Source organism: Rhinopithecus bieti, unplaced genomic scaffold, assembly GCF_001698545.2.
Source record: "Rhinopithecus bieti isolate Rb0 unplaced genomic scaffold, ASM169854v2 scaffold_32081, whole genome shotgun sequence".
Classification (NCBI taxonomy): Eukaryota; Metazoa; Chordata; class Mammalia; order Primates; family Cercopithecidae; genus Rhinopithecus; species Rhinopithecus bieti.
This window is the reverse complement of record NW_016814436.1, coordinates 1,853,722-1,879,543: the sequence shown is the minus strand read 5'-3', so window position 1 is coordinate 1,879,543 and position 25,822 is coordinate 1,853,722. Positions and strand designations below refer to the sequence as shown.

Below are 25,822 nucleotides of genomic sequence, written 5' to 3'. Positions count from 1 at the left end.
GCCAACATGGTGAAACCCCGTCTCTACTAAAATACAAAATTAGCTGGGCGTGTTCCATCACCATGTTGGCCAGGATGGTCTCGATCTCCTGACCTCATGATCCACCTGCCTCAGCCTCCCAAAGTGCTGGGATTACAGGAGTGAGCCACCACGCCTGGCGTAACTTTCCATTTTAAGCCTATGTTTGGTATGACTTTTCAAGAAAAGTCTTGATGGGTTGAAGGTATCTTTGGCTCCCTGATTATTTGATAATGGAGTGTGAAATTCTGCATCCAGTGGTGTGAAGAGAACAAGAGCTCATTGACTGGCTCATGGCCTGAAGATTTTCTGTTTGGTCTTATGCTGAGTTTTATATACAGCATGTCTATATGTTGGGTCTACTTTGTGTGTTTTGTGTTTCCAAATGACCTTTGAAGGTCAAGTTTTTTTTTTCTTTTTTTGAGACAGGGTTTCGCTCTGTCACCCAGGCTGGAGTGCAGTGGCACCATCACAGCTCACGCAGCCTTGACCTCCCAGTCTCAAGTGATCCTCCCACCTCAGTCTCCCAGGTGGCTGAGACTACAGGTCATGCCACCATGCCTGGCTAATTTTTAAATTTTTAAATTTTTTTTTGTTGTAGTGACAGGGTCTTCCTGTGTTGCCTAGGCTGGTCTTGGATCCTCTTTCCTCAGCCTCCCAAAGTGTTGGGATTATAGGCGTAAGCGACCGCATCCAGCCTAACAGTACAACTCTGTAATGACAAAATGACACAAAGAAAATATAATGAAATTAGTGAAAACTTAGAGTAGGATGTGGTGCAGATACTCATTATTTTGTAGCAGAGAATGGGGGATTAGGGCCCAGTTGGTTTTGTTCCTTTTCTTTGAAATTTTACCTTTAGAACCAGTAAAAAAATGTTTTCTTTTAAGTAAAGTCATACATTTTTCTTTACACTTAGAAAAAGAATGATGAATTGGAGACTTCCAAGGAGTTATTTCTTCCTCCTGGTTTGTTGTTTTTTGAGGGAGGAGGGGGCTTGGGGGAAGTGGTGCTGAAGCTTTCACCCAAGCACCAGGCCACGGCTCTGTGTGCCTCATTCATCTTTGTGTCCCCAGCAGGACCTAGAATAGTGCCTCACTGCACGTAGTAGCAGCTCAATAAATATTTGCTGAGCTGAAAGAGTCTCGTGTTCCTGCTCTTCATTCGCCAAAACTTCTGGGTGGGTCATGCTGCTGGTTTACGTTCCCTGGCACCCTGACTCCTGAGATGCCATAATTTGAGGACCACAGAGAAGGGGGGGTGCTCTTTATCAGAACCGCCGTGTGCTTGCAAGGTGAACCACCAAGAGTGTGCTGGGGTCCCACTGCTTGCGCAGTCTTTGTGGCTTCATCGTTTGTTTCTTCATGATTGGTATTTCTGTGTTGAATGCTTTTCACAGACTGTTCTTTTCAAATCCTTGCAGCTTTTAAGGTTAATATTGGAATCAGAGAAGAATTGACACATAAATAAGTCTTGTTTGGGAAAAGAAGGTGTAAAGTCTGTGTACTTCAATTCTGCCAGAAAAGAATGTTACCCTCTAAGAATAGGTAATATCTCATTTATATCTAGGTGTTCAAATTCCCAAGTGATTGTTGAATCTTAGGAATGTGTGTCTTGAGGACATTCGGATCACTGGAATGCTGCTCCTTCGAGATGGATCCCACCGAGTGATGCCATAACCATATGAGGGCTTCTGAACTAGACCAGCAAGAACTGGGTCAAGGCTGTTCCCTAGCCATACATGTATTTGAGAGTTCCATCTTCTACCGTGGAAATTGAGTTGTCATTTATTTGCATTCATTTTCTATTGCTGTGTAACAAATCACCACAAACTCAGGGCTTAAAACAACACCATTTATTAGCTCACAGTTCTATGGGTCGTAAGTCCAGGATCGCATGGCTGACTTTTCCCTTCAGGGTCTTACAAGGCCAAAATCAAGGCTCTGGTAGAACAGCATTCTTATCTGCATACACTGGGGAAGAATTCGCATCAAAGGTCATTCAGGGCCGGGCACAGTGGCTCACGCCTGTAATTCCAGCACTTTGGCAGACTGAGGCGGGCAGGTGGCTTGAGTCCAGGAGTTAGAGACCAGCCTGAGCAACAGCCAAATCCCATCTCAACAAAAAATACAGAAATTAGCTAGGCATGGTGGCACATGCCTGTCATCCCAGCTACTCAGGAGGCTGAGGCAGGAGGATCCCTTGAGCCCAGGGAGGTCAAGGATGCAGTGATTGCACCACTGCACTCCAGCCTGGGCGACAGAGGGAGACCCTGTCTCAAAAAAAAGCAAAAGAAAAAAAAAAGTTATTCAGGGGTCCTTAGCTGAATTTAGTTACTTGCAGTTGTAGGACTGAGGTGCCCATTCCTTGCTGACCATCATTGGGGGTCTCTCTCAACTCCTTAAGCTTCCCACCCACCGACTCCTGCATTGCTTCTCATGGTGCCCCCTCTACCTTCAAGCCAGGAAAGGAGTATCGGATGTCCCTGTGATTTGAATCTGATTTTCTCTCCTGCCACCTGCTGGAGAAGGTGCTTTGCTTCCAGGAGGTGATGTGATGCTAATTAGACTGGGTGACCCCTCGGATGATCCCCTTTCTTAAGGTCCGTTGTGGTACATGACGACATACTCAAGGGTGTGGCACCTTGTCATATTCACAGGTTGTAGGCATTGGAGGGGGGCTAGAGTGGGTGGGAGGTCATTTTAGAAACTCTCCCCACAGTAGAAAGACTCTCTCTAATGGGCCAGCCACGGTGGCTCACACCTGTGATCCCAGCACTTTGGGAGGCCGAGGTGGGAGCATCACTTCACCTTAGGAGTTCGAGATCCCCATTGCTATAAAAAAATATATCAAAAAATTAGCCAGGTGTGGCGGTCCGATTCCATTTTTTAAAGGGATCAGGGAGGTGATGAGTGACTGGATTGGAAAGAATATGCAAAGTACTGGAGATTACAGGCCCAAGAGTGATTTTGAACCTGACAACTTGCATCTTTCCTTCATTCAACAAATATTTCCTGAATGCCTACTGTGGGCCAGGCACGCACTAGGTGCCAAGTCTCCAGAGGTTCGCAAAACAAGACTTGGTCCCTGTCCTCATGAATACGTAATGACACACAGCAGTGCCATAAAGGGAATGATTAGGATGTTATGAGAGAATGAAAGGAAATTTACTGTAGCCTGGGAGATGAACGACATTTAGACTGAGATTTGGCCTAGGAGTTTGGCCACTTGGGTGGAAAGTCCAGGAAGAGTATGCCGGGCAAGGAGATCAGCAAAGGGTCTGACTGCCCCTTGGTAAGGGTCTAGAGAGGTATTTTGAGGAATGTCCATTGAACATACTCTTTTTGGAGCCTGCCTCCCTCCTGCTGAAGTCCTGCCTTGTGATTTGTCATGTCAGAACACTTAGAAATAATGCTCTACCCAGCTCATGCATCTAATCCCAACACTCTGGGAGGCTGGGGCCAGAGGATTGCTTGAGGCCAGGAGTTTGAGACCAGCTAGGACAACATAGCAAGATTCGATCTCTATTTAAAAAAAAAAAAAAAAAAACAGGAAAGAAAGAACACTCTAATATACTGTAGTCCCCCATTCATTCAAGGTCCTGTCTAGTCCTTTCTGGTCTGGAGCTATAGTAAAAGGAGGCAGTGAGTGGGCCAGATTCAAACAGGGATTGATGCTGGTAGCAAGAAAGTGAAGAGGCTTTTCTGGCACACCTGGACAGGTTGTGTTCTGCATTCCTTGGGGGCCAGCCCCATGGAGATTCCTCCTGTGCACAGTGGAGGATGATGGGCTGGGATGCTCATCTCCTAAGCAGCGACAGTGTCCTATGCACTCATAATTCAGGGTCAGGGGATGTCAGGTCATAGGACAAATCACAGGCTGCTGTCTCTGTTCAGGGTACCTCAAGCCATCGATGGCCGTGTTGAGCAGGTGAACACTTCCCCTCTGAACTCTCTAGCTGTCTTTCAAGTTTGAGAGGGCGTTTGAGCACTCTTCTCAGCTAAGCCCAACATACAGCCTGGAAGTAGATTGGACAAGTCACCATTGACTGTACATTCTCTCTCAAGGTGAGTTTTTTTAGTCTAATAAAATTGCCACCTTTGAGAAGGTTGCTCTGTACTCTAGGGTGGGCAAAAGGAAATCATTTGTCTTCCGGAAGTCTTTCTGTAATTTAGAATGGACTTGGCAGCGGTTTTATTTTTACCTTCCCTGTCATTTGTGAGGCTGGCAGTCCAGAGTAGGGTGTGGAATGGAGCCGTAAATTGCCTTTGCAATGACTGGAAGGGGCCGATTTTAACTCTAATTGTGCCTTTCCTGGTTCGCTTCTCCTTTTACCCACCTTCTCCATTTTTTTTTTCTAATCCACATTTGAGTGGGGAGGAAGAATTGAGGGGGGGTGCAGGTGGGAGTAGGTTTATTTATTGGTGCTTCTCTGACACTTGGTTTTCCCATTACGGCTTCCTTTTTTTTAAAATTTTTCATGCTTCTATTTTAAGTGCCTGTTTCTTTCTGGTTCTGTCTCACTGGAAACTGGCCCAGCTCCACTGAATTTTTTTTTCCATGCAGCTATTAAAAGACAATGACCAGTTAAGAGTGTGCTCAGAGGAAGGACAGACTTGAGGTGGGGAGCCCTCTTGGTTCTAGTAATCCTAGGCAAATACCGCTCACCCGGATTGGAATGTGAGGAGTTTTATTAGGCAATTTTACTTTTTGTGGCTGTTTTATAGGAGGAAAATTAATAATCAGGTTGTTTTGTTTTGTTTGTTTGTTTTGAGACAGAGTTTCGCCCTTGTTGCCCAGGCTGGAGTGCAATGGTGTGATCTTGGTTCACCGCAACCTCAGCCTCCAGGGTTCAAGCGATTCTCCTGCCTCAGCCTCCTGAGTAGCTGGGATTACAGGCATTCATCACCATGCCTGGATAATTTTGTATTTTTAGTAGAGACAGGTTTTCTCCATGTTGGTCAGGCTGGTCTCGAACTCCTGACCTCAGGTGATCCACTCATCTCCGCCTCCCAAAGTGCTGGGATTACAGGCGTGAGCCACTACGCCTGGCCCTTGTTTTGTTTTTTTGAGATAGAGTCTCGCTGTGTCACCTAGGCTGGAGTGCAGCAGCAGGATCTCAGCTCACTGCAACCTCCATTCCCCAAGCTGGTCTCAAACTCCTGACCTCAGGTGATCCACCCACCTCGGTCTTCCCAAGTCCTGGAATTACAGGCATGAGCCACCGTGCCTGGCTAATAATCAGTTTTTATACCCTGAAACTTCTCTTTTGCTGAACTTGAGTATCAGTGGGCCTGAATCTGGGGTCAGTGAACATCCCTTTCATATTCTGGGCCTCTTTTACCAAGATAGAAAAGTATGCTTGGAACCTGGTATCCAGCCAGCCATGAATTCCCTTTTTTTTTTTTTTTTTTTTTTTTTTTTTTTTTTTTTAAGAGACAGGGTCTCTCACTCTATTGCCCAGGATAGAGTGCAGTGGTGCGATCACAGCTCATTGCAGCCTCGACCTCCCGGGCTCAACTGATCCTCCCACCTCAGCCTCCCCGCATAGCTGGGATCACAGGCACTTGCCATTATACCTGGCTAATTTCAAACAACGTTTTATGGAGATGAGGTCTCACTATGTTGCCAGGCTGGGTTTGCACTCTTGGATTCAAGCAGTCCTCCGCACTTGGCTTCCCAAAGTGCTGGGATTACAGGTGTGAGCCGCCACCCCCAGCCTAGTCATGAATTCTCGACATTTGGGAGAGATGTGTCCCTAGTCTTTATAGAATCCCTACATGTATTAATCCAGAAATGTTTGTACGGTCTTGAATTTTTCCTGAATCACATTCCCATCCACATTCTTGCTAGTTTTTGGAGCGTATCCTCACGCCATACCTGCTTTCTACACCTTTTGCTTACTTGTATATTTTCTCCACAAATGGCTTTTTAAAATTATTATTTTACTAAGGTATAATTTACAAACAGTAAAATCCACCCTTACTAGTGTATAGTTCTGTAAGTTTTGACAAAAGCATACAGCCAGGTAGCCACTATCGTAATCAAGATACAGAAAGGCTGGGCCTGATGGCTCATGCCTGTAATCCTTGCACTTTGAGAGGCCGAGGCGGGTGAAATCCTGAGGTCAGACTTCAAGACCAGCCTGGCCAACGTGGTGAAACCCCGTCTCTACTAAAAACACAAACATTAGCTGGGCATGGTGGCAGGCGCCTTTAATCCCAGCTACAAGGGAGGCCGAGGCAGGAGAATCACTTGAACCTGGGGGGCAGAGGTTGTAGTGAGCTGAGATTGTGCCACTGCACTCCAGTCTGGGTGAAAGAGTGAAACTCCATCTCAAAAAAAAAAAAAAAAAAATACAGATACAGAAAGTTTCATCACCCCAGAAAGTTCCCCAGTGCCCCTTTGTAGCCAGCTCCTCCTTCTATCCCTCACCACTGGCAAGCATGGATCTGTTTTCTTTCTGTAAGTTTGACCTCTTCTTAAATATCTTCAAAATGGAAATGCACACTGTGTAGCCTTTGGTGTCTTTTACTTAGCATAATGCGGTTGTGACTCACCTCTCTTGCCACATGTACCGACACTTCATTCCTTTTATGCATTGAGTTTATTCCCCTATGTGTACTACAGTTGGTCTATTCATTCACCAATTGAAGGACTTGGAGTTGCCCACAGTATTTGGCGATTACAAACAAAGCATCTATGAGCATTTGCATACAGGCTTTTGTGCAAACATGTTTTCATTTCTCATGGGTAAATACCTAGGAGAGGCCGGGTGCAATGGCTCACGCTTACAATCCCAGCACTTCGGGAGGCCAAGGAGGGTGGATTGCTTGAACTCAGGAGTTCAACTGGGCGACGTGGTGAAACCCATCCTCTACCAAAAATGCAAAAATTAGCTGGGCATAGTGGCACGCACCTGTGATCCCAGCTACCTGGGAGGATGGGGTGGGAGGATCGCAGGATCCCAGGAGGCTGCAGTGAGCCATGATCATGCCACTGCACTCCAGCCTGGGTGACAGAGCGAGACCCTGTCTGAAAATAATAATTTTAAAAAGTACTTAGGAGTGGGATTGTCAGTTTGCATGCTGAGTATATATTTAACTTTATAAGAAACTGCCAAACAGTTTACAAAGTGGCTGTGTTCCCGCCATCGATGTATGAGAGTTCCAATTACTTTGCATCCTAACCCGGACTTGTTACTGTAAGTTGTACAAAAACTCTGTCCATTCTTTTTGTTGTGAGAGACAGAGTCTCGCTCTGTCACCCGGGCTGGAGTGCAGTGGCACAATCTTGGCTCACTGCCACCTTGGCCTCCCAGGTTCAAGTGATTCTCCTGCCTCAGCCTCCTGAGTAGCTGGGATTACAGGTGCCAGCCACTATGCCTAAGTTTTGCTTTTTTTTTTTTTTGAGACAGAGTCTGGCTCTGTCGGCCAGGCTGGAGTGCAATGGCTCGATTTTTAATAGAGAAGTGGTTTCACCATGTTGGCCAGGCTGGTCTCAAACTCCTGACTTCAAGCGATCCGCCTGCCTTGGCCTCCCAAAGTATTGGGATTACAGGTGTGAGCCACCACGTCTGACCTAAAAAACTTTGTCCGTCCTAATAGATATGTAATGATAGCTCATTGTAGTTTTAATTTGCACTTCCTGAAGAACTTATGATGTTGAGCATCTTTTTTGTGCTTACTTGCCCTCTGTGGATCTTCTTTGGTGATGTGTCTGTTCGAATCTTTTTGTTCAGTTGGGGTTTGGCTCTGTCGCCTAGGCTGGAGTGCACTAGTGTGATCGCGGCTCACTGTAACCTCCCCAAGCTCAAGCCATCCTCCTGCCTTAGCCTTCCAAGTAGCTGGGACTATAGGCGCTTACCACCATACCTAGCAAATTTTTGTATTTTTGTAGAGACAGGGTTTTGCCATGTTGCTCAGGCTGGTCTTGAATTCCCGATCTCAGGTGATCCGCCTGCCTCAGCCTCCCAAAGTGGTGGGATTTCAGGCATGAGCTACCACACCCAGCCTCAAATCTTTTGATTATTTAAAAAATATTGGGGTTGTTTTCTGATTACTGAATTTTAAGAGTTCTCTATCAATTCTGGATAAAATTCCTTTATCAAATATATATTATCAACCATAAAAGTCACAAACTCCATAAATTTAGAAGAGAGAGCTTCATTTCTAAAGCGGGGGTACCATAACCTGCAGGCAGGAAGTGGAGCCTCCGCCTGAGACCAAAAAGCAGGCACTTCAAGGGAGGGAAGGATGAGACAGTAATTTGTGCTAAACTGGTTGGCTAAGTTTACATATTTATCAGCTTATAGGAGAAGCTATAAATATTTACCAAGGGGACACACATGTGTGCATCATAAACTAACACGTTTGTTACTTGTGTCCCTTGTTGCCTTTTGGGATGGACACTTAATATTTAAATGTATTATAGTTAGGCCCTGTCCATCAGAAGGTGAAGCAGAGGACAGAAAGATACTTAGTGCACAGCCTCCGTGGCCTGGCCAGAACTACACCGTGGGCAGTGGCCTCTTATCAGGAAGGAATGCTGGTCAGTTGCTGTGTGGAAACCACAAAAAGGAAGGCAGCATGAGGCCGTTGGTTGAAATCAGGAGTGAACAGGTCTTTTGAGAGGGTTGATTTTTGTTTAACACTGAGGAAAGAAAGACTCATGATGGCTAGGAAGGAGGGGGGTGTAACGAGGTATGTCTGACCTTGCATCTCATCATGGCTGAGAATTAAGATTTTCAAGGTTTCTCTGGGGTCCTCTTGGCCAAGAGGGGGGTCCATTCAGTTGGTTGAGGGGCTTAGGATTTTATTATTATTTCTCAGTATTATGGAGTGTCTTTTCATTTTTTTGAACAGTGTCTTTAGAAGAGCAGGAGTTTAAAATTTTTGATAACGCCACAAAATGCTTTTAAAAAAATGTTTCACATTTTATTTATTTATTTATTTATGGAGACAGAGTCTTCCTACGTTGCCTGGGCCAGTCTCAATTGATCCTCCTGCTTCAGCCTCCCAAAATGCTGGGATTACAGGCATGAGCCACTGCAGCTAGCCTCATTTTAATAGATATTTTTGCTTTCTACAAATTTCTTCCCTATTTCCCCGTCTCCCTAGCTCCTTGCAACCATCATCCCGCTTTCTCACTCAATTAGTTTGACTACTCCAGGTACCATTTAAATGGACCCACACAGGATTTTTCTTTTTGTCACTGGCTTCTTTCACTTAGTGTAGTGTCCTTGAGGTTCATCCATGTTGTAGCCTGTGTCCAAATTTCCTCCCTTTTTAAGATTGAATAATACTCATATGTGTGCATACACCATACTTTATCCATTCGTTGAGGGTGGGTTGCTTCTACCTCTTGGCTATTGTGAATAATGCTGTTGTCTACCTGTGTGTGCAAATACCTCTCCTGAGGTCTTGCTTTCAGTTCTGTTTTTATTTTTTATTTTTTGAGACAGAGTCTCGCTCTGTCATGCAGGCTGGAATGCAGTGGTGCAATCTTGGCTCACTGCAACCTCTGCCTCCCGGGTTCAAGTGATTCTTCTGCCTCAGCCTCCCGAGTGGCTGGGACTACAGACTTGTGCCACCATGCCCAGCTAATTTTTTCTGTTTTTAGTAGAGATGGGGTTTTGCCATGTTGGCCAGGCTGGTCTCGAACTCCTGACCTCAGGTGGTCCACCTGCCTCAGCCTCCCGAAGTGCTGGGATTATAGGCATGAGCCATTGCACCTGGCCAAGGCTTTTTTTTTTTTTTTTTTTTTTTTTCAAAAAACAAATAAACAAAGTCCTGTTTTGTTTAATTACTTCACATGAACCGTTGCAAAGGTGACAGTGGTCAACACGGCTGCACTGAGGTGACACTGTCACGTGGTCAGCCAGGCTCACTCACCAGCAGGCGGCTTCCCCAAAGCAGCATTGTGTGCTGTGATGGAAATTTGTGTCTGAGCAGAATTACAAATCACAGCATTTCCACTAAGGTGGAAGCTCCTTGAGGTCAGGGACTCTGTTTTGTCTCTAGAACGGGCCTAGCACTCAGAAAAGGATGGCTGGTACAATTCTGCAGCCCTCATGAAGGGCGAGGCCAGATGTCCCATGACACCCAAGGCTCTAGCTGTCAGGGTGTAGCTGAGGATGGAGGCCAGAGCTGTGACCGTCAAAGCTTAAATGCCAAGTGTCAGTGAGCAGCCCTGTCCTGGGGACCTCATCTGTGTCAGAACCGCTTTGGGGAGCATGGGTCCTGGTTGTGACTGGCCTTCCTTCAGGAGGCCTCAGTTCTTGAGAGAGGACCTTGGGTGAGGACACACCGCCTCCTGAGAAGGGTGTGCTACAAAGAGAGCTGAATTTCTATAATGAGTTGACTTAAAACCATTTGTGGAGTTTGGCCTGACTGGCACAACTGTTCTAACTGCTTTCTGCCTGCCTTGGGGGCTGTATAACTCCTCCCCTCCCCCTAAATGGTAAGGGGGTTCGGACCAAGGTTGAAGCCATGGGCAGAGCCGAGCCCGGCTGTCTCAGCTATCACCCCGCATTTGTCTGGGTGCTATTTTGGTCCACGATGTGTGGTTTCAGCATCTGGGCCAACTTTTCATCACGATATGATCCCATCTTTTATGGGTTAACTGAGTTTTCCAAGAGAGGCAGCTGCTGAAGAGAGGAGTTGCCTCAGATGTTGAGGCCTTCTCTTCCTTTAAGTGTCTTTTTTTTAAGGTAACACAAGAGCCCAAAACTAGTAACTCCAGATTTAGGGCAAGGAGGGAATCTGGGGAGAGGGGATGTGGCATGCGTGTGTGTTCGGGGGTGGTGGCTGGCCGCAGGCGGGGAGGCAGCAGTTCATGCAAAGTGGTCCCAGCTGCCCCTAGCTTAGGGCTGATCCCGCCCTGCCCTGCCCATCATTCAGGGTAAGCCGCTATCATTAGTGGTTAAGTGTTTCTGAAAGTATTCTCTCTCCACGCTGACCACATGCCCTTTCTGGGAAGAGAGGGCGGGGCCAGGGAATAATGGGACCCACCCTGTTGTCATGCCCAGCTGCTCTGTCATGTCCCTCTGCAGAGGGACAAGGAACCCAGGGCTGGAGTTGATCATGGGCAGGTCCGTCTGAGGGGTTGACAGTGCACTTTTTGCAGGTCCTGCAGCTCTCTGAGGGGTCCAGCTTGCTCCTGGGGGCAGCAAGTTCCAAATCAGAGAGGCTTTTTGTCCTAGTAAGGGGATCCTTGGCTGAAACAAACCTTCTATTAACCAGTTTTCTTTCTCAAGCTCTCTGCCCTCAGCACGTACACATATGTACACACATGCACACACATGCACACACACATACATACACACACACATACATACATACACACACAAATATACACACACATGTGTGCACACACACACCAGCTTGCTGAGGGCTGCCTGCCTTTCCCTTTGAAACTCATTTGTGCTTGTTCCACTTTTGAGGAGGAGCTGTGGTAAAATGCTTAAGGTGAACATTTCTTCCCATGAAGTGGGAACTTTGAAATACTCATCTTTGAGTGAGGTGTGGTTGACAGCTTTTTTGTTGTTGTTGAGACAGAGTCTCCCTATGTGTTGCCCAGGCTGGAGTGCAGTGGCACAATCTTGGCTCACTGCAACCTCCACCTCCCAGATTCTAAGTGATTCTCCTGCCTCAGCCTCTGGAGTAGCTGGGATTATAGGTGCGTACCATCACTCCTGGCTAATTTTGTATTTTTAGTAGAGATGAGGTTTCGCTATGTTGGCCAGGCTGGTCTCGAACTCCTGACCTCAGGTGATCCACCTGCCTCGGCCTCCCAAAGTGCTGGGATTACAGGCATGAGCCACTGCATCCAGCCAACAGCTTTTGATTTATGAAATTAGCTCAAGGAAAAAGTTAAGATGGAAAAAGAGAGTCCACATTGAGTCTTTATTTCCACAGCTCTGTCGTGCCCTGTCTCTATTGCCACGCAGTGTTTAGGTATGAGGGATTCCAGAGTTTGCTGCGTTTCTCCATTTTTCTCCTTTATTTTTTTGTTGGGGGTTGGGGCAAGCAAAACTTAAAAAAAATTTTTTTTTTTTTGAAACAAAGTCTCACTCTTTTGCCATGCTCTCAGGCTGAAGTGATCCTCCTGCCTTGGTCTCCCAAGTATCTGGGACCACAGGGGCATGCCACCACACCTGGATAATTTTTTTTAATTTAATTTTAAATTTTAAAATAATTTTTGGTAGAGATGAGGTCTCCCTGTGTTGCCCAGGTTGGTCTCAAACTCCTGGGCTCAAGTAATCATCCCATCTCAGCCTCCCAAAGGGTTAGGATTACAGGTGTAAGCCACTGCACCCAGCCAAAAATTCATGTTTTTTTCCTTACTCACAAGTATACAAGCTCAATGAAGGAAGCTGGAAAATCTAGAAGAGCACAAAAGGGCTTCTGTATTCCCCATATCCAAAGATAATGACCGTTAAGATTTTGGTTTATGTTCATCTTGTCAAATTCTGTTTCTTGCTTTAGAGAAGGTAGTTGGTGAGGGTGGTTCATATCCCTCAAGGAACCTCCTGTTGACCATCCCAACACACTGGACCAAAGACTCCTAGCAGGGTGGTTCTGCTGGGGGTGGATCCTCCCGCTGGGGAACTTTCTATTATAGCTCTTAATTTTACCATTGTCCAAATGACCAGCAAAAAAATAGCCCAAGAGGAATTCAGCTTGAGTTCAGGCTTCCTGTCCCATCTTTTGACTTAAGAGCCTGGGCTCTTGACATCAAACTGCCTGGATATGAATCTTGGCATCCTTTGGCTTTACTTTCTGTAGAGCTTCTCTGTGTCTGTTTGCTTATCTGTAAAGTGAGGATAATAATAGTAACCCACCTTTAGGGTTCCCATGTTAAATGAGAAAATATATGTAACGTGCATAGCACACACAGTGCCTGGAACATAATGTTAGAGTTCAGTGAATATTATGTACTTCTATAGCCATTACTGTTACCTTTATTTATTGACCTTTTTTTTTGTTTTTTGAGACACTCTCACTCACTCTGTCACCCAGACTGGAGTGCAGTGATGTGATCTTAGCTCCCTGAAAGCTCTACCTTCTGGGCTCAAATGATCCTCCTACTTCAGCCTCCTGAGTACCTGGGACTACAGGCATGCACCAGTAGTGCAGCTAATTTTGTTTATTTTTTATAGAGGCAGGGTCTCATTATGTTGCCCAGGCTGGTCTCAAACTCCTGGGCTCAAGTGATCCTCCCGCCTTGGCGTCCCAAAGTGTTGGGATAACAGGCGTGAGCCACTGTGCCCAACCACCTTTATTGGTGAGAGTAGTCTTTTTTTTTTTTTTTATTTTTTATTTTTTATTTTATTTTATTTTTTTTGAGACGGAGTCTTGCTCTGCCGCCCAGGCTGGAGTGCAGTGGCCGGCTCTCAGCTCACTGCAAGCTCCGCCTCCCGGGTTCATGCCATTCTCCTGTCTCAGCCTCCCGAGTAGCTGGGACTACAGGCGCCCGCCTCGTCGCCCGGCTAGTTTTTTGTATTTTTTAGTAGAGACGGGGTTTCACCGTATTAGCCAGGATGGTCTCGATCTCCTGACCTCATGATCCGCCCGTCTCGGCCTCCCAAAGTGCTGGGATTACAGGCTTGAGCCACCGCGCCCGGCTGGTGAGAGTAGTCTTATCGCCCCATGTTGCATGGTACAAATTGTCTCTGGGCCTCGGTATCTCTGCCTGGAGAGGGGTGATCTTTTCTTCACTGGATGGTATTTGAACCATCTCATAGTTGCAAAGTAGTAGATGCTTACTAAGTAGTAGAAGAGCCTCCTTTGGTGAAACAGATGAACTGAAGGACAGGGAGGCTTAGACATTTTCACTGAGTGGGCAAAGTCAAGCTACAGAAAGAACTTGAGAACGCATGCTGCCTGTTGCCTTGTGTTCTCTGAAGATGCCTGATAGGTTTTCTGCTGCTAAATCCCATAGTTTTCTTTGTGATTTGGGTACATTTCTTTATTACTTCTCATTTATTTGGATGGATTGTTGAGTCATCTTTTCTAGATAAAACATATCTAGGCCAGGCACAGTGGCTTATACCTGTAATCTCAGCACTTTGGGAGGCTGAGGTGGGAGGATCGTTTGAGCTCAGGAGTTCGAGACCAGCCTTGGCAACACAGCAAGACCCCATCTCCCCAAAAATAAAAAAATGAGCCAGGCGTGGTACTGTGGAGCTCCTGGCTAGGCTGAGGTGGGAGGATCACTTGAGCCCAGGAGTTTGAGGCTGCAATGAGCTATGATTGCACCACTCCAGCCTGGGCAGCAGAGTGTGACCCCGTCTCTAAACAAACTAACAAGTGAGCGACAACAACAAAAAGTGTCACCATACGCATTGACTAAAAGTTGTTTAATGCCGCTTGACTTTTATTGCCAAGGGAATTATCTTTCTAGCTATAGAGAAAATTGCTTTGGATAAAAGCTCTTCTTGCCTAAGGGGGGAAATTTTCATCTGAGCCTGTCAGTGATTCTTGTTTATTTTTACCATTTGAGCCCAATAAAAATAATGTGATGGTCACAGGATATTTTGCCAATTATTTCAGATGCAGGGGCAATTCACTTTGGATTTGTTTACTTGAAGTGGAAAAGTTTACACAAAGTTACCCTCTGAGCTTTTGCCAAAAAGGAAACTTCCCTGGGTCTCTCTGCTTGGAACCAGCTTCTGTTGAATCCAAAACTAGAGGGGCTATTAAAGGTCTTGTTTCCAATAAATGGCAGGAGAAGGGAATATGATGACTTAGGCAGGAAACACTTCTGTCCTTTTCAGTGACTTATGTCTGTCTGCTTTCTACTTTGAACCCCCAGGACGCACAGACATTCAGGTGCTGCAGCCAGAACAACCCCAGCAACCGGCGAGCAAAGCCCAGGTGCTCGGAGCCGGCACCGCCAGCCCGTCAAGAACTCAGGCCACAGTGGCTTGGCCAATGGCACAGGTGAGTGATGGCACTGCACGCCAGCCTGCACTGAAGCCGTGGGCTCTCACCCGTTCTAACGTGGACACGGGATCCTGCCCACTGTGTCAGAATAGAGGGTGGGCATCAGAAAGCTCTAGGACTAAACTGGATTTGAATCCATCAGTCTTTCTGCTGACCCATCTTCTTCTATCTCTGCCATATTCTGTACAGCCATGGTTATTCTCCATATGACTTCGCTTTGCTAAAATACTCATTTGCACACAAATAAAAAGTCCTGTCTTTCTATTCATTTCTTTTTCTTTTTCTTTTTTTGAGATGGAGTCTCACTCTGTCTCCCAGGCTGGAGTGCAGTGGCATGATCTTGGCTCACTGCAAGCTCCGCCTCCTGGGTTCACACTATTCTCCTGCGTCAGCCTCCCGAGTAGCTGGGACTCCAGACACCTGCTGCCACGCCTGGCTAATTTTTTGTATTTTTAGTAGAGATGGGGTTTCACCGTGTTAGCCAGGATGATCTCTATCTCCTGATCTCATAATCCGCCCGCCTTGGCCTCCCTAAGTGCTGGGATTACAGGCGTGAGCCACCACGCCCAGCCTTTCTATTCATTTCTTGTCTGCATTGGAATTCATGTTGGGGAGGCTATCTCATTTATACATGGCATATTTTTGGTTTCCTTCACGTAAGGAAATTATCAGACTAAGGAAATATAGGACTAAGTATTGTTGCTAAGAGCTGAGTCAGATGATGGTACCACCAGTGAATGGGTTAAGATGCTGACTAGGACAAAGCCAGGTAACTATGGGGGTGTGCTGGGGCCATCCCGACGGGGGCCCCATTTGAGAGGAGATAGTCCCGTCCACGTGCACACAGAGCTTCCCCACACTTGGCTCTGCTTCCCCGTAAGTGAGACGGGAAGGACCTATTTCAGAACAACTCATTTTCTGTCCTGCTCTCCCTCTCTCTCATCAGAACAGAGTCAAAAAAGAAAAAGAAAAAACAAACCCATTCATTTCTCTAAACTTCTCAAAGACTGTCAAATCTTTAGTGACTGCTGGTCGTTTGTCTTCATTTGGGGCAGTTGGGCAGGGACGTAGACGTTTCGCTTCCATGAACTGTAGGTAGAGGAATGCTGGCGTTGAAACTGGTAGGTGACGCTGAGATAGTTTTCTTTTTTTTTTTTTTTTTTGAGACGGAGTCTTGCTGTGTTGCCCAGGCTGGAGCGCAGTGGCCAGATCTCAGCTCACTGCAAGCTCCACCTCCCAGGTTTACACCATTCTCCTGTCTCAGCCTCCCGAGTAGCTGGGACTACAGGTGCCCGACACCTCGCCCGGCTAGTTTTTTTGTATTTTTTAGTAGAGATGGGGTTTCACCATATTAGCCAGGATGGTCTCGATCTCCTGACCTCGTGATCCGCCCGTCTTGGCCTCCCAAAGTGCTGGGATTACAGGCTTGAGCCACCGCGCCCGGCGAGATAGTTTTCTAATGCTCGTGACAGCAGAGGTGTGGCGTGAAGGCCAGGAGACTCAGAGCAGCGTGGCTCTTCATGGAAGTGTTGTTGTGGCATTGTTAAATGACCTCTGTGTGACAAACTTACTGAGTGGAAGAAATTGATTTGAGTTCCTTTGTAATACCCTTCAGTTCTCTGGCAGCACCATATGGGGGCTTCAGAGTCCCTGTGGCTGCTGCTGTTGCCTGGATACCCTGTCGTCTTCAGTGGACCACAAGATGGAGTGGTCTGTGTCCTGCAAAGCGCACTGTGAGTGCAGTGGCCTGACCTCCTCCCTGAAGTTTGGGACCTGCCTGAAGGCCTTGAGTGAACTGACTAGCTCACCCTGAGCCTTGGGGAAGAGGAGGAGCTGCAGGTAGGGAGTCCTGGGGCTGCCATCTCAGCCGCCTGGTGCCCCTGGACCACCCACTGTATCCTCGTGCTGGAACATCTAGTGGTAGCTGAGCCTGGCCTTCCTGTCTGTGTGAAGGCGACAGCAAAGTGATGGCTTTGAGCCATGGTATAGAGAACCATAGGCAGCTCTGCGAGCATTTTTCTCTTAGAAAACTCAGTGGCTGTGGAGGAGGGCAATGTTTACAAATGGGGACGGGGGACTGGCTTTTAGGAACCAACTGATTCCCAGGTGCCATGGCGGAGCTACCAGTGGCTTTGTTCTGCCAGAGGCCTGTGTTATTGGGATCATGGTTTCCTGCAACTACTTCTACTTTTCCTATAAAAACTATTGGTGAATTGACTTTCTTTGGTGATAGTCCTTGAGTCACTCTTAGACATTTCAATAGAGCTGTATTTCCCCTACTTTTATTTTTAGGTACCATTACTTATTGTCCTTATCTCTAGGAACATTATGTTCTAGCAGACAAGGCAGGTGCCAGCTGCGTCTTCAAAAGCCGAGTGTCTCTAACCTCGGACTGCCTTGGAAATGTTTCATGATGGTGTCTCTCAAAGCCCAAACCTGTTCCTAAGATCCGTCTCTGAAGGGCAGTTGTATTTTAGGGATTTCTGCCTACTCCAGTGCTGAGGCCTTGATGTCCATCTCTCCCCTTTCTGCTGTGATGGTGTTTTACCTTTACCTCACAGGCAGCCTGTACTAACGTCTGCCCCAAGGGTACAGAACTGTGTCACCTTTGCCGTTGGGAGCAGGCAGAAGCTCCTCTCTTCAGCAGCACAGGACCAGAGGGGGTGTGAGGGTGTGAATGAGGACATCTTCATCCCTCAGTCTGCTGCTGTGAGAACTCTGAGGACCGGTTCCAAGATGGTGGTGGTGGGGAGCTCTGCCTCCTGGAAGAGTCTCCACAGACTTGCGAGATTTATTTAGCAGCCTTTTTTGGCTGCACGCTGCAGTTATGCATGAAAAAGAAATTTGGGGCCAAACTGGAGCTGGATTCCAGGTGGTTTTTTTATGTTGTCACAACCATAAAGTATCCATTTTTATAAAACGAGTGAATGGCAGCCTGTCTGTATAAATATTATATTTCTAAGTTCCAAAAGTGGTGGAATCAAGAAATAGACTAATGGCATAGCCCTTCCTAGAGACATGGAATGATTTACTTGCTAATTCTTTATTGAAGACTTTACCCCCAAATTTACCTATTTTACTTCTTCCCTAAATGTAATTTCCATACACATCAGTCAGAAGTTGCATCAGCTGTGGTCAGGTTCCGGTTCTTCATCTTTAATGTGTTTAAGGCCCAGTGACTCGCTGGGTCTTAGTTTTCTCATTTATAAAATTAGGGCAAAAGTTGGGCGTGGTGACATGCATCTGTAGTCCCAGCTACTCAGGAGGCTGAGCCAGGAGGATCGTTTGAGCCTAGTAGGCAGATGTTGCTGTGAACTGAGATGGCACGACTACACTCCAGCCTGGGTGACAGCGTGAGACCCTGTCTCAAAGAAAAAAAATTACAGCAAAAGTATATATCTCATAAGTTGTTATAAGGAATAAATTATAGACATAGCTTCAAGATATTATGGGTTTGCTTCCAGACTACCACAATAAAGCAAATATCACAAAAAAGCAAGTCACATGAATTTTTTGGTTTCCCAGTGCATATAAAAGTTACCTTTACACTATACTGTAGTCCATAAAGGGTACAACAGCATTATGTCTAAAAAATGTATATACCTTAATTAAAAAATACTTTATTGCTAAAAATGCTACCAATTATCTGAGCCTTTAGCCAGTGGAAATCTCTTCGCTGGTGGAAGGTCTCACCTCGATGTTGATGGCTGCTGACTGATCAGGGTGGTGGTAGCTGAAGGTCAGGGTGGCTGTGGCAATTTCTTAAAATAAGACAACATGAAGTTTGCCGCATCAGTTGACACTCCCTTTCATCAAAGATTTCTCTGTAGCACGCGACGCTGTTAGATAGCGTTTTACCAACAGTAGAAAATCTTTCAAAATTGGAGTCAATTCTCTCAAACTTTGCCACTGCTTTATCAACTAAGTATACGGAATATTCTAAATCTTTGTTGTCATTTCAACAGTGTTCACAGCATCTTCACTAGGAGTCGATTCCATCTCAAGAAACTGCTTTCTTTGCTCATCCATAAGACACAACTCCTAATTCATTCCAGTCTTCTCATGAGATTGAAGCAGTTTAGAAGCATCTTCAGGCCTACTTCTTATTCTAGCTCTCTTGCTGTTTCTGCCACACCTGCATTTCCTTCCTCCCCTGAAATCTTGAACCCCTCAAAGCCATCCATCAGGGTTTGAATGGGCTTCTTCCAAACTCCTGTTGTGTTGATATGTTGACCTCCTCCCATGAATCGCAAATGTTCTTATTGGCATCTAGAATGGTGAGTCCTTTTAGTTTTATTTTTTTAAATTTAAAATTTTTTTTGAGATGGAGTTTTGCTCTTGTTGCCTAGGCTGGTGTGCAACGGCATGATCTCAGCTCACTGCGGCAACATCTGCCTCCTGGGTTAAAGCGATTCTCCTACCTCAGTCCCAGGAGTAGCTGGGGTTATAGGCATGTACCACCACACCCAGCTAATTTTTGTATTTTCAGTAAAGATGGGGTTTCATCAGGTGGGCCAGGCTAGTCTTGAACTCCTGACCTCAGGTGATCTGCCTGCCTTAGTCTCCCAAAGTGCTGGGATTGTAGGCCTGAGTCTTTAGGAGGTTTTTAATGGATTTTTGCCCACATCCATCAGAGGAATCATGATCTATGGCAGTTACAGCCTTATAAAATGTATTTGTGGGTTTTTTTTGTATTTTTTTTTTTTTCTTTTTTTGTTTTTGAGATGGAGTCTCGCTCTGTTGCCCAGGCTGGAATGCTGTGGCATGATCATGGCTCAGTGTAACCTCCACCTCCCGAGTTCAAGTGATTCTTGTGCCTCAGCCTCCAAAGTAGCTGGGATTATAGGCATCTGCCACCACATCTGGCTAATTTTTGTGTTTTAGAGACAGGATGCCATCATGTTGGCCAGGATGGTCTCAGACTCCTGACCTCAAGTGATCCACTTACCTCGGCCTCCCAAAGTGCTGAGATTATAGGCGTGAGCCCCTGTGCCCAGCCATAAAATGTGTTTCTTAAATAGTAAGACTTGAAAGAGAAGATGACTCCTTGATCCATGGGCTACAGAACAGATGTTGTGTTAGCAGGCATGAAAACAACATTAATCTCCTTGTATATCTACATCAGAGCTCTTGGGTAACCCGGTGCATTATCCATGAGCAGTAATATGTTGAATCTTTTCTCCTGAGCAGTATATCTCAACAGTGGGCTTAAAATATTCAGTAAACCATGCTGCAAACAGATGTGCTGTGATCCAGGCTTTGTTGCTCCATTTATAAAACACAAGCAGAGTAGATTTAGCATAATTTATAAGGGCCCTAGGATTTTCACAATGTTAAGTGAACATTGGCTTCAACTTAAAATCACCAGCGACATTAGCTTCTAAGAAGAGAGACAGCCTGTCCTTTGAAGCTTTGAGGGAATTAACTTCTCTTTAGCTATGAATGTCCAAGATGGCATCTTCTTGCAATAGAAGGCTATTTTGTCTACATTGAAAATCTGTTGTTTAGTATAGCCAACCCCATCAATGATCTTAGCTAGATCTTCTGGATAACTTGCTGCAGATTCTTCATCAGCATTTTCTTCATTTGCACTTTTATGTTCTTTTTGAGGTTTCTTTTCTTAAACTTCATGAACTAATCTCTGCTATCTTCCAATTTTTTTTCTGCAACTTCCTTGCCTCTCTCAGCCTTCATAGAATTGAAGAAAGTTAGGGTCTGGCTCCAGATTAGGCTTTGGCTTAAGAGAATGTTGAGGCTGGTTTGATCTTCTTTTCAGACTACTCAAACTTTCTCCCTACCAGCTTTTCTTGGTAAGGCTGTTTTCCTTTCTTATCACTCAAGTGTTCACCAGAGTAGCGCCTTTAATTTCCTTCAGGAACTTCTCCTTTGCATTCACAACTTGGCTAACTGGCACAGAAGTTTCAGCTTTGGCCTGTCTTGGCTTTCAACTCACCTTTCTTATCACTAAATGTAATAATTTCTAGTATTTGGTTTACAGTGAGAGACATGTGACTCTTCCTTTCACTTGAACACTTAGAGGCCATTGTAGGGTATGAGGAGAGAGAGAACAGCCAGTCGGAGGAGCAGTCAGAACACACACAGTATTTATTATTAAATTTGCTATATATTTATTTATTTATTTATTGAGACAAAGTCTCATGCTGTCGCCCAGGCTGGAGTGCAATGGCGTGATCTCGGCTCACTGCAACCTCCGCCTCCTGGGTTCAAGCGATTCTCCTGCCTCAGCACCCCCCAGTAGCTGGGATTATAGGCACATGCCACCGTGCCCACCTAATTTTTGTATTTTTAGTAGAACTAGGGTTTTACCATGTTGGCCAGGCTGATCTTGAACTCCTGACCTCAGGTGATCCACTCGCCTCAGCCTCCCAAAGTGTTGGGATTACAGGTGTGAGCCACCATGCCCGGCCCAAATTTGCTATTCTATATGGATGCGGTTTGTGGCACTGCAAAACAGTGGCAGTAGTAACATATCAAAGATCACTGGTCACAGATCTCCATGACAGATATAAATAACAACTACGAAAAATTTTAAGTTGGAAACATTGACATATTGTGAGAATTACCAAAATGTGACACAGAAACATGAAGGGAGTTTATGCTGTTGGAAAAATGATGTTGAGAAATAGACTTGCTGGATGTCAGGTTGCCACAAGCCTTCAGTTTGTAAAAAAATCACATAGTGCAACTCAACAAAACAAGGTATGCCTGTATATAAAACATGCAGAGTGCTTGGCAGGGTGCCTGGCACAGAGCTTTTATCTTTATGAATAATTTTATGGAGTTTTAATTAGACAACATGAATATATAATATTTTTTTCACTTCGTTTTTCTTTTTTAAAATTTTCTTGTGGAGATGGGGGTCTCACTTTGTTGCCCAGGCCGGTCTCAAACTCCTGGCTTGGATCGATCCTCTTGTCTCAGCCTTCGAAAGTGTTGGGATTGCAGACGTGAGCCATTGCATCCAGCCTATTTTTATACATGGTTTCATGCATCTATGTGCTCTTCTTCTTTGCTTTTTAAAAGTGACCTCACACTATTTTGCAGTTAATATTCCGTAATTCATCTAACCATTCCTTAATTCTTGTGTATTTCCCTGTTGCAAAACAAAACTCTGCTGTAAATACCTGCATACAGCTTTGTTTCTTCTTGAGTGAAATTCTTAAGTCAAAATATGTGAATTTTAAAAAATGAGCTCTAGTGTGTATGAGCAGACTGTCTTTCTAAGAGGATCAATCGTATATCCAAAGTAGTCCAAAATGTTCATAAAGTGGTATGTGAGGTTTATTTTTTCTGCAACCTTGTAAATATTGGTTTATAATTTTTTGCTAATAGTATTAAGTGCTACCTCATTGGTTAAAATGTTTAACCTTGTTGCATTTCCTCATTTACTAGTTGCTTAACTATTTCTTTTTTATTGTGTCTTTTTTCATAGTATTTGATCATTTGTCCTTCAAAGATTTAGAAGTTTACTTTAGAGGTTTATATAAGCTCTTAATATATTCTAGGTACAATTTTTAAAAATTGTAAAAAACACACAACATGAAATTTACTATTTAAACCATTTTTAGGTGTGTAATTCGGTGGCATTAAGTACAATCACAATGTTGGGTAACTGTCACCACCAGTGTCCATTTCCAGAACTTTTTCATCATCCCAATGGATTCTCTGTATCCATTAAACAATAACATTTCCCCCCAACTTGCCTGCCTCTCTCCCGCAGCCCATGGTGACCCCTAATCTCCTGTCTGTTTCTGCATTTTCTTGTTCTAGATACCTCATGTAAGTGGACTAATGTGTCCTTTTATGTCTGGCTTATTTCACTTAGCGTGGTGTTTTCAAGATTCATCCATGTTGTAGCATGTATCAGAATTTCCTTCCTTTTTAAGGTTGAATAATATTTGATTGCATATACATACCATATTTTGTTTCTCCATTCATCTGTAGATGAACATTTGGGTCATTTCTACCTTTTGGCTATAGGAATAATGCTACTGAGAACCTGGCTGTACAAGTATCTGAGCCCAAGCTTTCATTTCTTTTGGTTGTATACCTAGGAGTGGAATTACTATGGTAATTCTATATTTAATGCCCATTAGGATGGGCATGACGTGTAGCTGCAAGTTTTATCTGTTATATTTATGATTATAAATTTTCCCATATCACTGTTTTGCATTTTATTTTATTTCCGTGAGTATTGCAGAAAAGGATTTAAGAATTTTAAAAATAATTAAGCCGTGTGCAGTTAAAAAATGTTGTATAATAGGGCTGGCGCGGTGCTCAAGTCTGTTTAATCCCGCACTTTTGGGGGCCGAGAGGGTGGATCATGAGGTCAGGAGATCGAGACCGTTCCTGGTTAACATGTTGAAACCGTTACTACAAAAAAAAAAAAAAAAAGTGTATAATTACTTTTTGCGTCAATATTAAAAGTTTTGTCTGTAAAATGATGATACTTTTTTTTTTTTTCTTTATGGCCACATTTGGATCTGCAGAGATAAATACTTTCTTCTGCTTCTGTTTTCACTTGCTTTCTTCATGATGTTATGTTATCAAAATAAATATCCCATTGGAGTTTATAGTGATATATGTATCACTATAATATATAACTATAAATATATATTTATACATAATATATATTATATAGACATCTATGTATATACAATGAGGACTGGGTCTAAATTATTTTCTATACTGGGATCCTATTATCCTAGAGACATTAAGTAAATAGTGTCATTTTTTACTGTGATTTTATTTAGTGTTGATCACTTTTCACATCCTTACATACGGTGAGAATTTGTTTCTTGTTTTGAGTAAGTCCCATATGATTTTTATTACTGATGTGTTATCGTATTTTCTTTAATGTCTGGAAGAGCTAGTTTTGCCTCTTTTTTTTTTCCACCCATGATGTTCTTTGATCGTTCATACATTTTCAAAACGAATTTCAGACTTTGAATTCTTTGAAGCACAGTGGGATGTAAGTAGGAATCCTGTTCATCTGTATATAAACCGAGGAAGGATTTTACCTTCCCATCAATCAGGTAACCCAGTATGGCTTTGTCCATTTTTAAGTTTTGCTCCTTTTTCCCCCATGTAATATAACTGCTTTTCTTTATATGAGCTTCAGTCATCCCCTGCTGTGCTAATTACAAAATCTTGGTCCGGTTTTAGTTGCTCTCGTGAAGAGCTGACTGATCAGCTGCCTTGGCAATGCAGTTGCTTGTGTTTCACGGGTGAAAGACACCAACTGCTTTACCGTGGCCCACACATTATGAGCTGATCTTCAGTAGAAAGAGCTTCTGTTGTTATTGGTGCTGGCTTTATACGTGCTTGAGTGCAGGGCCGAAAAATCCTGAGTGTCCACCATGAGCTTGTGATATACCATACACACCTAAGCATCTTGGAACACACAGTGGGCTGGCAGTGTCTCTAGGATTAAGCAAAAGAATTTCCAATTCCTGATCTTTTTTTTGGCTGTGACTAGAGTGTGTCTCAGTCCTGAGTGAATATGTGATTCATAAAGTTAGAATGTGTAACCAACATCACAGAGGGAACCTTGTGAAATACCCAGGGTTATAGAAAGCAGAGGCCATGCAACTGCCATCTTACTGCGTACCATTTGGTACCCCCACTTTCCCTCCTTGGTACCCCACTTTCCCTCCCATTTGGGAAACATCGAAGCTGTCTTCGCTCCCCACGTGCACTGTTTTTACTTCATGGTGTTCTGGTTTGCGTACTGGTTCTGCTATTTGCTGACTGCACGCGCCTCTCTGAGTGGTCCCTCTATGAGCCTCAGTTTTGTCTGCAGTGAAATGGGAATGATAATATCTTCCTCATAAGGGCATTGGGATGATCAGTGAGCTAATAAAAGTGAACTTGCTAAAGGCAATGCAGGATCCTGGGTTGGATCTTGGAACAGAAAGAAAACATTAGTGCAAAAGCTGGTGAAATCCAAATAAAGTCTGGACTTTAGTTAATAGTAGTATACTAATTATTATTTTAGCATTGGAAAATATGCCATGATTCTATAAGATAGTATTATTAAGGGAAACTGGTTGAAGGGCATACTGTCTTTTCAGATTTTCTGAAAATAATATCCAAATTAGTGCAAAATAAAACAAAAAGTACCTGTTTGTGTGTGCGTTTTTTTTTTAGAGGGAGTCTCGCTCTGTCACCCAGGCTGGAGTACAGGAGTACAATGGCATGCTCTCAGCTCGCTGCAACCTCCCCATTCCCGGGCTCAAGTGATTCTCGTGCCTCAGCCTCCTGAGTAGTGGGGACTATAGGCATGTGCCACCATACGCAGCTAATTTTTTGTATTTTTAATGGAGACAGGGTTTGCCATGTTGGCCAGGCTGGTCTTGAACTCCTGACCTTAAGTGATCCCCGTGCCTCTGCCTCCCAAAGTGCTGGGATTATAGGGGTGAACAACTGTGTCCAACCTAATTTTTGTAGAGATGGGGTTTTCCCATGTTGACCAAGCTGGTCTCGAACTCCTGGCCTCAAATGATCCGCCTGCCTTGGCCTCCCAAAGTACTGGGATTACAGTTGTGAGCCATTGTGCCCAGCTTAATTTTTGTATTTTTAGTAGAAACGGGGTTTCACCATGTCGGCCACGCTGGACTCGAACTTCTGACTTCAGGTGATCTGCCTGCCTTAGCCTCCCAAAGTGCTGGGATTACAGACGTGAGCCACTGTGCCCGGCCAAAAGAACCTGTTTCATAAATGATAGTGTTATACAAATGTCAGGTGGTTTTATTTCAAATATCTTTCTTTTATTTTTTATTTTTTAATTTTAATTTTAAAATTTTAGGCTGGGTGCAGTGGCTCAAGCCTGCAAT

General features: G+C 44.5%; 1 protein-coding gene across 3 annotated transcripts in view; it reads left to right on the top strand.

Moving 5' to 3' along the window:
- WWP2 (WW domain containing E3 ubiquitin protein ligase 2) overlaps positions 1-25,822 on the top strand; it is a 187,296-nt gene that overhangs the window by 101,061 nt on the left and 60,413 nt on the right. For all 3 annotated transcript variants that reach the window (XM_017850810.1, XM_017850812.1, XM_017850813.1), the window contains one exon: positions 14,836-14,963. In XM_017850810.1, coding sequence (XP_017706299.1) covers positions 14,836-14,963 — 128 coding nt within the window. The remainder of the gene's footprint in view (positions 1-14,835; positions 14,964-25,822) is intronic.